Source organism: Paramormyrops kingsleyae, chromosome 10 (assembly GCF_048594095.1).
Source record: "Paramormyrops kingsleyae isolate MSU_618 chromosome 10, PKINGS_0.4, whole genome shotgun sequence".
In the NCBI taxonomy this organism is placed as follows: Eukaryota; Metazoa; Chordata; class Actinopteri; order Osteoglossiformes; family Mormyridae; genus Paramormyrops; species Paramormyrops kingsleyae.
The window spans coordinates 6,595,575-6,608,746 of record NC_132806.1 but is presented as its reverse complement, the minus strand read 5'-3'; the positions used below and the strand labels follow the sequence as shown (position 1 = coordinate 6,608,746).

Here is a 13,172-nt window from a genome sequence, read left to right as displayed (position 1 = left end):
TTCCTCAATAACATCCAGGCTTAATGCTGCATGTCTTGTGATTCAAGGAGGCAGAAGCCCAACAGCAGGATGTAGGAGGGTGTCTGGTACCTTGGAAAGGGATGTGAAAGTGCCAGGGTATTGTTTGAACCCACATTGGTACAGGCCACAGGCCCCCCTGGACTATAGGAAGGGGAAGAGCTCCTTGTAAATTAAATTTGGATTATGGTCTCACCTCTGCCCTGTGGCTCCATCAGCTTCCTGATACTTCTGCTTTCATGATGTAGCTTTTCATCTGTTTGTCAGTTTTTTTCTTCTACCCATATCCTCTGTCAGTAGTATATAAGGAGTTTCTCTTCATCTGTCTTCATCTTTACCTTGTTTGCTGTTACAGCTCTTACCATCAGAACTTTTAACTGGCTCTCTTCTGACTGTCAGGTAGGATGCCTTTTTGAGATTATCTTGATTTTATTGACATCCTGTTGCTAAGAAAGATTAGCTAAACTACTCAAGGGATGGGGAGCTATTAAAATTATATTCTTGCAGGTTTAAAATTCAATTTTTCATTTTTTTTGTTCACAGCAAATTAATCTGCGCTCATCACCATTTATGCTATATTTATATTTAGTTGTCTTACCTGACATTTTATTTTTTATTTTATGTTTATGCAGAGCCCCGTTTACAGAAAAAGTTGGGACACTTTTTGAAATGTAAATAAAAACAATGCAATAATTTACAAATCATATAAACCCACATTGAATTGAAAATAAACCAAACACAAATCAGATGTTGAAACTGAGAAATGTTATTGTTTTATGTCAAATATGCTCAATTTGAATTTGATGCCAGCAACACATTTAAAAAATGTTGGGACAGCGGCATGTTTATCGGCGGTGCAGGGCAGGGAAATAGCTGCGGGATTCCACAGCTAGAAACTCAGGATTTATTAGAGGGGTAAACACACTGTAAAAAATAAAAAGTTGGGAAAACTAAAAAATTTAAGGCAACCTGCTGCGAAGCATTTTTAAGTTCTCAACTTCACGCCCATTTAGTTGCACTGACTTAATTTCCTAAGTTACACTGTTAGTTCTCACAGGGCAGTACTTTAAGTTTCCTCAACTTCACTTTGCAAGCACAATCAAATAGTAAGTGTGATTTTGCTGAGATTGAAATGATAAGTTGGGTGAACTATTATAACCCAAAGAAGAAAAGCAAGTTAGCACAACTGCATGGTGATTGAAGTTGAGAAAACTTAGAAATGCTTTGCAGCTGGTTGCCTTACATTTCTAAGTCTGCTCAAATCCCTCTAAACTTCGTAAGTTTAACGAAAAACATAAAGAATTAAAGGCAATTAATTACATGTTCATCTTAATCACGACAGAGACAACAAATTATTAAATACAACTTTTTATTTCACTCTCCTTTTTGAACATTTTGTATACACACACACATTTATTAACCTTTTTAAATTTAAAGGAATATATAAAGTACACATTTTTTTTAAATGTTCAACACCACACTCCACCTTAAAAGATCACTGCTGACACGCACACACTTCAGCAAGGCACCACAAGAAAGATGTGTGCCCTATTTATTAGGCTAACATATATACCAAACATGCCTGATTGCATATGAGCAGAACTTATGTCAAACATTACATCTTTGAACACGTCACAAAAAAGAATTCCTCTCTCACTGGGCATACACAAACACTTCTTTGCATTTAAAAGATCTTAAGGTTACAAAAAAGATAAAGAAATCCTGTAATATCATAATTCTCTGCAACAAAGTCATACAGGTCCAAATAAGAATGCATATTACAATCATGAATATGATAAGGTTTCGCACAAAAAATTAAAATGGGGTGCTTGTTGTGGAATTTGTCTATGTGCTCGAGATAAATGTGACTTCAACGCACCTGGATTTCTGTAAGTGCAAACACACTCAGGATAGAGACAGGGTAATGACGAAGAGCGGCCTTGATAGTGACACAACCTGCAGTGCTTCAGTAGTACATCAGGAGAGGGTTCTCAATTTTGCATAGTTTGCATTGCATTCCAAACCTGAAAGCACACATTTTAAAATGAGAAATGCTTATATTCAATTCATCCAAAAATAACGTATAGCCTAACACTGCTTCAATAACCATAAAGACATAGTCACATATCTATGTAAAAATATTTTAGCATAAATTTTAGGTCTATGTTATGTAGCTGTAATAATACTGTATGGAGCATAAGAATACATATTCATACATTACCCGTAAAATTATACTGACATGATCAGAGGCATAGAAACGATGAATTCTGAACACACAACTGCTACGCTATGTTTGGCGCTCTCCATAGGACATGTTTAGGCATGGCTCAGAGTAGCGCCATCCTCAGAGTAGCATTGCTCCCTAGTGTTCGACTTCAGTAAAAATAGGCTACCGAGCCATCTTTTTTTAATCTTTCCATTACTGTTAAATTCTGCTATTGAGATCATGATCCCTTATCAGAAATACATCTCAGCATCTCAAATATCTGTATTACACTTCAGGCAGCTAACAGAATATTTCTGTAAAATGTAAAGAAATATGATAGCTAATGTTAGTTAGCTTAAGTTAACCTTAATGCTAACATTACCGCGTCACATCTCACGCCAAAATTACCGCGGTCACTTTAATTAAAAGCAAATTATAATACCAGAAATGACATTTATTTATGAAGGTAAAACAGTACCAAAACTCGAGAGCTTGCTAATTTGAATGTGAGAACTTGTAAAATTAATATTTGTATTTGTAAGTTGAAATTTATACTCACCGCTCTGATGTGAAAAGCTGCATCTATCGATTTGCACACACAGACAATACTCAGAACACCTGTGTTTTGAATTCGAAGTTGCAGATTAATAGTTACAAATGTGTAAAGTGTCATTCGCATAAACAAAATGACAGGCACAATTGTGTACTACACATTTATCTTTGCGCTTTACTTCAGTTTCGCTGTACAACCACAAGTCGGCACTCACAACCTCTCAGATCTGGCAGTACAACCTCAAATCCTAGCGCTTTGACTTTTGCTACTCTTTTTGCGATATTCCTGTAGCAAAACTCACTCGTGCACTTGTAAATGCAAACTTGAGAGAGCAGAGTCGGGGGCGGGGCTGGGGTGGGAATAAAGTCATTTTATTGGTCGATGCCTCACCAATGAACAACGCCAGCCACACTGCAAACATTTGTATGCATATGTATCAGCTATTTTTTTAAAACGATTGGAAAATATTTTTATGAAATGTCATTAGTTTTACTGGTTTTTATATATCAGTAAAAGCGCAGCAATGTCGTTACTACACAGAGCAGCTCGCGCCATTTCAGTGGTGGTGGTGGTCGTCGTCGTTGTCGATCGATTGCGATGGCTGAATCGAACAATCCGAGGGTAAGTTTTTATTTTTTAATATTTTTCTATACATTCAGTATTGTTAGTCAGAGACTGTTATATATAACTGCAAAGTTAAAATATATAAGTGCCTTCTCATGTATTTTTAGTTAATTAAATTGTTAAATAAATGTACATAGTACAATAATTGCCTAAATGTTTATGAAAATGACAGTTTTTACAATGCATTAAGCATGTTTTTCAAGATAACATGAAAGATTCTGAAAAATAAGAAAAATATCTGCATTTTAATGATCAGTGTTTTTAAACATCCCACCGTGAGTACTGATAAAAAAAACAAGACAAGATACTTCGTGACCAACCTTTTTGTAATAGAATCATTACACTGTACCATTCGTGTGGGATGGGTCACTTCTTGCTAATAATTACATTTATTGTTATTATTATTGTTGTTGCCGCATTTAATGTAAATGCACTTAAGTTTTCTTTTTACAGGAGCAGATTTCAGAAATAGAAAGTGCTGTAAGGAATCTGCTTAGCTGCATCCAAAAGCATAGCAATCCTCAAGCACTGGGAAATTCCAACAGTTCTCCCACCGTGGCACCTCAACCTGGTACCAGTGCTTCCTTTGGGGTTGGCCAGGCTGTCAGTAGGCCAAACACAGTTCAACAAGAAATGCAAAGGTAAGGAATTGTGTACCCAAAGCTCCCTTCTTAGTCAAGTGTTCATATTTCTATACTTTTTTTTAATTATGGGGGAAAATTTTTAACATTTTTATATATTTGTGTTCTATCACATGCAAGGTTGCAATTCAAGGTTCAGTAATGTCTTTTTATTTCTGTTGATAAGCAATCTGTTGGTGTGATGTGGTAAAGATGTAAGCTAATAATCAATAGTTGCAGGAAAGAACCCCATTAGGGCCCATCCATGATCTGTCATCAAAAGACAAATTCAGTGTTTGCAAACAGTGTTTTTTTTAATGCCGATTCTGATATCCAAAGGCACAGCAATACATTTCAGCAATACATTTTGCTTATCAACAGAAATAAAAAGACATTACTGAACCTTGAATTGCAACCTTGCATGTGATAGAACACAAATATATAAAAATGTAAAAAAATTTCCCCCATAATTAAAAAAAAGTATAGAAATATGAACACTTGACTAAGAAGGGGGCTTTGGGTACACAATTCCTTACCTTTGCATTTCTTGTTGAACTGTGTTTGGCCTACTGACAGCCTGGCCAACCCCAAAGGAAGCACTGGTACCAGGTTGAGGTGCCACGGTGGGAGAACTGTTGGAATTCCCCAGTGCTTGAGGATTGCTATGCTTTTGGATGCAGCTAAGCAGATTCCTTACAGCACTTTCTATTTCTGAAATCTGCTCCTGTAAAAAGAAAACTTAAGTGCATTTACATTAAATGCGGCAACAACAATAATAATAACAATAAATGTAATTATTAGCAAGAAGTGACCCATCCCACACGAATGGTACAGTGTAATGATTCTATTACAAAAAGGTTGGTCACGAAGTATCTTGTCTTGTTTTTTTTATCAGTACTCACGGTGGGATGTTTAAAAACACTGATCATTAAAATGCAGATATTTTTCTTATTTTTCAGAATCTTTCATGTTATCTTGAAAAACATGCTTAATGCATTGTAAAAACTGTCATTTTCATAAACATTTAGGCAATTATTGTACTATGTACATTTATTTAACAATTTAATTAACTAAAAATACATGAGAAGGCACTTATATATTTTAACTTTGCAGTTATATATAACAGTCTCTGACTAACAATACTGAATGTATAGAAAAATATTAAAAAATAAAAACTTACCCTCGGATTGTTCGATTCAGCCATCGCAATCGATCGACAACGACGACGACCACCACCACCACTGAAATGGCGCGAGCTGCTCTGTGTAGTAACGACATTGCTGCGCTTTTACTGATATATAAAAACCAGTAAAACTAATGACATTTCATAAAAATATTTTCCAATCGTTTTAAAAAAATAGCTGATACATATGCATACAAATGTTTGCATTGTGGCTGGCGTTGTTCATTGGTGAGGCATCGACCAATAAAATGACTTTATTCCCACCCCAGCCCCGCCCCCGACTCTGCTCTCTCAAGTTTGCATTTACAAGTGCACGAGTGAGTTTTGCTACAGGAATATCGCAAAAAGAGTAGCAAAAGTCAAAGCGCTAGGATTTGAGGTTGTACTGCCAGATCTGAGAGGTTGTGAGTGCCGACTTGTGGTTGTACAGCGAAACTGAAGTAAAGCGCAAAGATAAATGTGTAGTACACAATTGTGCCTGTCATTTTGTTTATGCGAATGACACTTTACACATTTGTAACTATTAATCTGCAACTTCGAATTCAAAACACAGGTGTTCTGAGTATTGTCTGTGTGTGCAAATCGATAGATGCAGCTTTTCACATCAGAGCTGTGAGTATAAATTTCAACTTACAAATACAAATATTGATTTTACAAGTTCTCACATTCAAATTAGCAAGCTCTCGAGTTTTGCTACTGTTTTACCTTCATATTTATTCTGCAATTTCATGTAGTTCACCTGTCACATATTGGTTGCATTGTCATTTGGCTAACATTGCAAAAAGAAAAGTCGCCACGAAATTACTGGAAGGCTAAGTTTAACATTCGTTTGGTATATACCAGAGCATGTGAGCGGAGCCGAGCGGTGAGAATTTCCGCTCCTCGCTCACGAGGCTGTTGGCTCCGCCCGCTCCTCCGCTCTAATTCGCACTAAGCCGCTCCGCTCAACACCGCTCCTCGCTCCACTAAAATGTCCTCCCGCTCCAGTCAAATCGCTCCAATTTAAAAGAGGAACAAATAATCTGCATGCCTAACAAATGTCACCTTAAACCGAAGCCTTATGTCATAAAGAAATATGAGCAACGGCAACATTGCCAGTCAGAACAGAAAATATTTATTTTTAAGCAACCTATCGGCAACAACGGACAGGTTTGGAAATGGCATTCCACACAAAAATAGGCTTAAAAATAAAGGAATCAGTGGGTTTAATAGCCTAAAGAATACGGCTTAAATTTAAAGACACGTTTTAAATTCCTCAATTTTTTCCTGTTGATGCAGCACGTCTCTAAAATAAAAATTTACGTTACGTGAAATTAAAAAAAAATCTTATTAGACCTACTTTGAATGACAAAACGAATTTATTTGATTACCAATATTTACTTTATAGGCTTTTATACTTTGATTTACTTTATACACTTGATATGCTACAACCATATAAAACTTGCACGCGTTTTGCTCTGGCTTTCGCTCTGGCTTCCGCTTGTTTCCTTTGTGAAATACTTTGCGAATTCCATCTCGGCCAATTTGTGTAACAGTCTTGATAATTGTACAGATGAATTCTGGGTAGATTTGGGCACGCCTCAGAATTGTAGTGTGAGCGGTATCGGAGCGAAATTGGAGCGAGACAAAGCGACCCCTCCAGCCTTAATTAGAAAACCCGCACCGCGCTCTGACCAAATTCCGCCCGTTCCGCTCCTCGCTCACGCTCCGCTCCGCTCACATGCTCTGGTATATACATGCCAATCATCACTTTAAACTGTCTAAACAAAACGTAATAGTAATGAACATAGCACAAAAGTAGAAGTCAGCCTTACCTTATGCTTTGCCAAAGCGCGAAAAGCGTATCTTCGCTGAAACTTGTAGGCATCCGAACCGTTTGTCTTTCCAAGGGGGGAGTCCGCATGCGCAGTGACGGAAAGTACACGGAGTCGACTAAAATTGAAGAACGCGATTTAACGCAACTTTATTTATCATTTCCCCTGAACATTAGAAGAAGAAAAATAACTAAACTCGTGTTTATAAGTTACCTGAACATTTATTAGGTGTATTTGCTTTTTCAACTTAGAATCTTCATTTCATTTAACGATTTTGAAGGTTAGATTTTTTACAGTGCACGATCAGGAACACAGAGGACTAGTGAAGTAATGACACTAAGACGCTAATGAGCAGACTAGGGAAAGACTCACAATAAAATGAAGTAAAGGAGGGGGAGTGGCACACAGGAGGAATGGCAAGATCAGGACGTGACAACCACTGTGTTGTATCACCTCTTATTTTTACAACACTCTGTAAATGTTTGGTCAACTGAGACGACCAGTTGCTGGAGTCTTGAAAGTGAAATGGTGTATTTTATATATAGGGTATATATAAGATTTCAACTGCTCAGCAGTTCAGGGTCTCCTTTGTTGTATTTTTTGTTTCATGATGCACCAAATGATGTCAGTGGGTGACAGGTCTGGACTGCAGGCAGGCCAGTCTAGCACCCAGACTCTTCTACTATGGAGCCATGCTGTTATAATATGCGCAGAATGCTGTTAGGCATTGTCTTGCAGAAATAAACAAGGCCTTCTCTGAAAAAGATGTTTAGATGGCAGCATATGTTGCTCCAAAACTTGTATATATCGTTCAGCATTAATGGTGCCTTCTTTCCAGATGGACGAGCTACCCAAGCCATGGGCACTAATGCACCCCCATACCATCACGGATGCTGGCTTTTGAACTGTCCGCTAATAACAATCTGGATGGTCTCTCTCCTCTTTAGCCCAGAGGATGCAGTGTCCACAATTTCCAAAAAAGAATTCGAAATTTTGCCGTGGTCCATCTTAGGGCTGTCACCTTTTAAGCGATATTCAAACATTTGTTCGAATATGATGTGAAAAATTTGCATTCAAAATGTTCGAACTGTAATTAACCTAATTTTAAAGTGTCACTGTAGGCTATAAGCACATTAGACAGTTTGTTGTAATTTTGCTGCTCCATCTATGGGCCCCCTAAAAGGTCAGGGTGGAAAAAATATTTTTTTTAAAAATAGTTTTGCGTTCCCTCCGCTTACTTTTGTAATCCCTTGGAATACTTTTGAGATCCGACTACACTTGCTCACTTGCTATTTGCACAAAGTGACGGCAACAATAAACCTAAATAATACAGACATGTCCTGTTAAGTGTGCTTTAAGCATTAAACTATGGGGGACAATGTACTCCATGTAACTTCCATATGTGTTTTCATACGTATTTATTACTAATTGCACTGTGTCAATTCACCGCTATACCCAGTCATCTTACTGACCCCTTGCCAATTTACATTTTTGCCATTTCAAGTGTTCTCTTTATAAATCACATTCTACCTGGAATTGTGTGCACATGGATCAGCCTTATATGGGGCAGTGGTGGCTAAAAGGTTAGGGAGGCACACTTGTAATTGAAAGATTGCTGGTTCAAATCCCTGACCAGCAAAGCACCACTGAGGTACCCAGACCAAGGTACCACCCCTGAGCACTGCTCCCCAGGCACTGAATTAGCTGCCCCCTGCTATGTCATGATGTAACATATGGGTTAAATACAGAGGACACATTTTGTTGTGGTGTGTCAACAATGACCACTAATCTCTAAATTCTATTCCGGCCTCAACACACCCACGTTCAACCATAACCAGTCAATGCAAAACACTTCATGAATATTTAAGCCTGATAAATGTTTACTTATCATGGAAATCCAGAAGAAGTGCAAAAAATTGAGGTACTTGTGGGTAAGGCGGAGACTACAGAAACCGCTTTGTTTGGTGGCCACAGCAGTGGGGTGACAAACAAAAAAATGCAGTGAGTGGCAACTGGTTGCAGATGCTGTTAGTGAATGCAGTGAACAGGACAGTACATGAAATGGAAAAAAAAATGGTCTGATCTGATGGGGAAACTTCAACGCATCGTAAGACCATGTCTGTTACTGGTAGGGGTAAGAGCATGCCCAAGCTGTCACCTTCGGAAACAGGGATGGCAGCAATACTTGGGGAAATAAGTGTGTGTGGTGTCGTGTCGGAGAAGGAGGGAGACACCAACATGGCTGAGCTTGTGGGAGTTACACAAAAATGTTCTGAGGGCAGAACGAAAAATGATTGGTTCAGAGAGATAACCAATCAGATTGTAGAGGAGGTGGGTCCAAGACATCTGATTGGTACTCTGGTTTCCACTTGCAGTCCAAAGACATGTAGTTATGGGAACTGGTGTCTCTATGTTGCCCATAGTGTGTGCATGTGCCCTGTCATTGGCTGACATCCTATCCTGGGTACACGCCGGCCTTGTGCTCCATGCTGCTTGGAAAAGTCTCCAGGCTCCCCATGACCAGTATATCATGAATGGACAAATATAGGATGAGATCTCTAAAAGTAGAACAATGCTGACTGCAATGTTAATGGTGTTTATTGGTTAGTATAAGTGAAATGCTGCAATGTTTTTGCGACACAGACATATCAATTGTGATGAAGGAAAATGGCATTTCTCATAAGAAAACCCTCATTTTGTGGCAACATACACATGCTCACAATGCACTCATATTAGCAGAGAATGTGACAACACACAATGGATGGAGCACGTTGGGCCTTTGAGTCAAAGCATGGACTCAAAGTTTTGCCCTGCCAAACATGGCTTCGTCTCAAGAAACAGCTACTCAGACAATTTTGGATTCAAAAGCCTGTCCGTTTTGATTTCCTCCCCTCTGTTGTCTGGGATATGAGTGTTTGGCAAACACAACAGATATGCTATTAAACAAAGAAAAATCTCGTTTCACATTATGTGAGTGGTTGTTTTAAAAATCTTGACTACAAGCATCAACCTGTGTACTGCATGGTCTTGCGTCACTTTTACAGTTTTAACTACATTTCTAAGTTATTTTTTCTCTCCGATAGAGACTCTTACAGGGCCTACGGTTGGGCACAAGTAAAACAAACCACCCGGCACATTCTTTGACAGTTTAGTGATTGCGTAACATCTGCCTGATAAGCAATTTTATAATGCTGATGTTACCAAGACAGCAGCCTGCCATGTAAATCCAAAGCTTGTCAGCAGAACAATCTCCCAAGTGAATAACATAAATGCTACCATCTAGTGGTCAATTGACAACTGAGCAAGTATATTTTCTTGTTGAATATGTATGCTCAGTGGGCCTCATTCACCAATATTTTCTTAAGAATTCTCTTAAATTTGTTCCTATGAAATTTGTTAAGAGAATTCTTAAGAAAATATTGGTGAATGAGGCCCAATGTCTGAAAGTTATTCTTAATATCCAGCACATGATACATTGTGATAATTTTTCTCCACACTTTTCACAGACCATCGTCCCCTTCTCTCTCTTCTGTCATGTGGTGGCTGTTTTTCCTCTGGCTGTGGGGGTGCTGGCTGCCCCCTGGTCTGCCACACTGCACTACGGAGAGAAACCCCCTCCAGTGCCAGAAGGCCCAGATGCTACCTGGGTCGAACCTGGCAGGTGAGGGCTTTGATGTGGTCACCATGGAGCCTAAGGGTGCCTACGTCATTGATGTGGATCGCTGGCAGAGAAAGGCAGACAACTCCTGCACGCTGTGCACCAACCAATACCTGAACAATAAGAAGCAGAAGCTGCCACTGGCACTAGTGGATTGGAGAGCTGAGCTTGACTGCAAGAAGAAGGTGGTCAGCAGCATCTATGAATCCAGTGAGCAGTTCATTGAAAGCGGCCAGAGTGGGGTGGACATCAGCTGGAAAGTGGGACTTGATCTCATCAGTCCTCAATCAGGATCTCTCATGGTAGGAGGTACCCACTCAAAACAGGCCATTAAAGCTATGGAGATGTCCAAGAAGGACAAGTACAGCTTCATTAAACAGGAGTTCCACTGCAGCTACTACAGGTGAGGGGGGGGGGGGGTAGTGCTCAATCGGGTGATAAGATGGAAAGATGCAGAGGGCAAGAAATGAATAACAAACAAACTTATTACTTGAAATGCTGATAAGGTTTCATAATGTCATTTTTAAACAGTGTGCCAAAAAAGGATTTATTTAAAAACATTTATTGTGGCTTACAACCACACAAATATGTCAGATGAATAGGATGTACAAAGGGTGAGATTAACCACCAAAAAATTTATAAAGTTAAATGCAACTGCTTATACTTATAAACAGTGTTTCCAATTTCAATCTGAAAAAATATGGAACAAATTGTGACCCGTATAGATTCAAAATGGAACACAATAATTTATTTTTCAATGCGGGACCAGTGACAATTGCAGCAGTCATATCTGACCTGTTCTTTGGCAGTCACAGGAAAAAAAACAACAGCAAATTGTACTGTCTGCATTTTCTAATGTTACGCCCCACAAAAAATGTTTCTTTTAGCCTTCTTAAATGGAATTTTAAGTGAAAATGGAGCATTGAAGTAAAGAAATAATGACTTGAGTTATATTGTGATAAATATTAATACTGACTGATATGAAAAAATATAAATTGTGATAAAATATTTTGCAATATCAGCTAAATTTACCTGGTAATGTTTTGCAAGCTTTATTTAAGCAGAGGTAAAATGCACATCACACCTGACGGTGTCTTGCTTGTCTTCCCACCCAGGTACCGAGTGCAGGACAGCCCACCCCTCCATAGGGAGTTTGCACGCAGCCTTGCACTCCTCCCACCTCTCTATAACAGTGTCACCAAGAAAGACTACCGCCGCCTACTGGACATCTACGGGACTCACTTCATCAGGAAGGTGCAGCTGGGCGGCCGCATGAGCAGCACCACCGCATTCCGGTTCTGCCAGGCGGCGCTAAACGGCTACACTGAGACTGAGGTGAAAGACTGCCTGGAGGTGGAGGCCTCCCTGTCCATAATGTCTTTTGCTGTTAAAGCTAAGGCTGACTTCTGTGAGCGTGACAAGAAAAAACACAACATCCACAGCTTCCACAGCCAGTTCACAGAAAGGATCAATGAAGTAAAGGGAGGTCAGCACGTGGTTTCTGACCTCCTGTTTTCAGACAAGCCTGAAGCCATGCAGAAGTGGCTGAACAGCCTGAAGACCACACCGGGAATCATCACCTACTCTCTCCACCCCCTGCATTATCTGGTGCAGAAGCCAAAGACCAAAAAGGCGGCGCTGAAGAAGGCTGTGGAGGACTACATCCTGGAGAAGGCCCTATACAAGCACTGCTCCAAGAAATGCTCAGGAGGTTCGACACCCAGCAAACATGACCCCTGTCACTGTGTCTGTGTGGCCAGTGAACAAACTAACTGCAACTGCTGCCCAACTATGCCGGGCCTGGCCCAAGTGACGGTTACGGTGAAGCGGGCCCGGGGCTTGTGGGGAGACTACATTACCCAGACTGACGGCTTTGTCTACATTGCTGTGGGCCACAGATATACCCAGACCAGAGTTATCCACAACAATGACAACCCGATCTGGGACAGCGAGTTCCCATTTGGTACCATTCATCTCTCACCAGACACAAAGATGAAGCTGGTAGTGTGGGATGAAGACAACCATTTGTTCAAATGGTGGAACGACAAGCTGGGAGAGTGCATGATCAATCCTGTTAGAGGCTTTCATAACAAAGTCTGTCCGCTGAACCATGGCAACCTCTACTACTCCTATAAGGTAGAGTGTGCTCCCGGGCTCACGGGAAAGCATTGCAGAGACTACTGCCCTTATCCTATGAACCCCAGACTGGCCGACTTTTACACATCCCGGAATGCCTTCAACGTCACGCCCGTTCTCCTGGAGCGCCTCAGAAGGGGGCAGTCCATCGAGGATCCCCTGCCGTTTCTGTTATCCCACAGGAGTGATAATAAGACGCTGGGCTCCTCAGGTGGAGATACTCCTCATGCTCCTGCTGAGCCCTAAGGGAGGATGAGATGCACGCTGCCATGAGGATGTAGTATCTGCTTTAGCTCTCCCCTTTCTGCCGCTGTCCATGCAGCCAATCCACTCAGCTCATCAAGCTTGCATTTCTGAGAA

The 13,172-nt window shown here is 40.1% G+C and overlaps 1 protein-coding gene and 1 long non-coding RNA gene across 3 annotated transcripts; one reads left to right on the top strand and one right to left on the bottom strand.

The window, feature by feature from the left end:
* Positions 1 to 361: 361 nt before the first annotated feature.
* On the top strand, positions 362 to 13,172 carry LOC111860069 (perforin-1-like). 2 transcript variants are annotated; one of them, XM_072717069.1, is made up of 3 exons: positions 362 to 417; positions 10,525 to 11,079; positions 11,792 to 13,172. In XM_072717069.1, exons 2-3 carry the CDS (start codon positions 10,553 to 10,555, stop codon positions 13,056 to 13,058), a joined length of 1,794 nt encoding a protein of 597 aa, XP_072573170.1. In that variant the 5' UTR covers positions 362 to 417; positions 10,525 to 10,552; the 3' UTR covers positions 13,059 to 13,172. The 2 variants fall into 2 exon arrangements, with proteins under 2 accessions (XP_072573170.1, XP_072573169.1); XM_072717068.1 differs by lacking the exon at positions 362 to 417 and adding an exon at positions 5,062 to 5,816.
* Positions 1,673 to 7,340, bottom strand: LOC111860080 (uncharacterized). The gene is made up of 3 exons (XR_011993415.1): positions 7,232 to 7,340; positions 7,019 to 7,136; positions 1,673 to 2,042 (listed from the first exon to the last, which is right to left on the bottom strand). It is a non-coding gene; the product is annotated as an uncharacterized lncRNA (long non-coding RNA).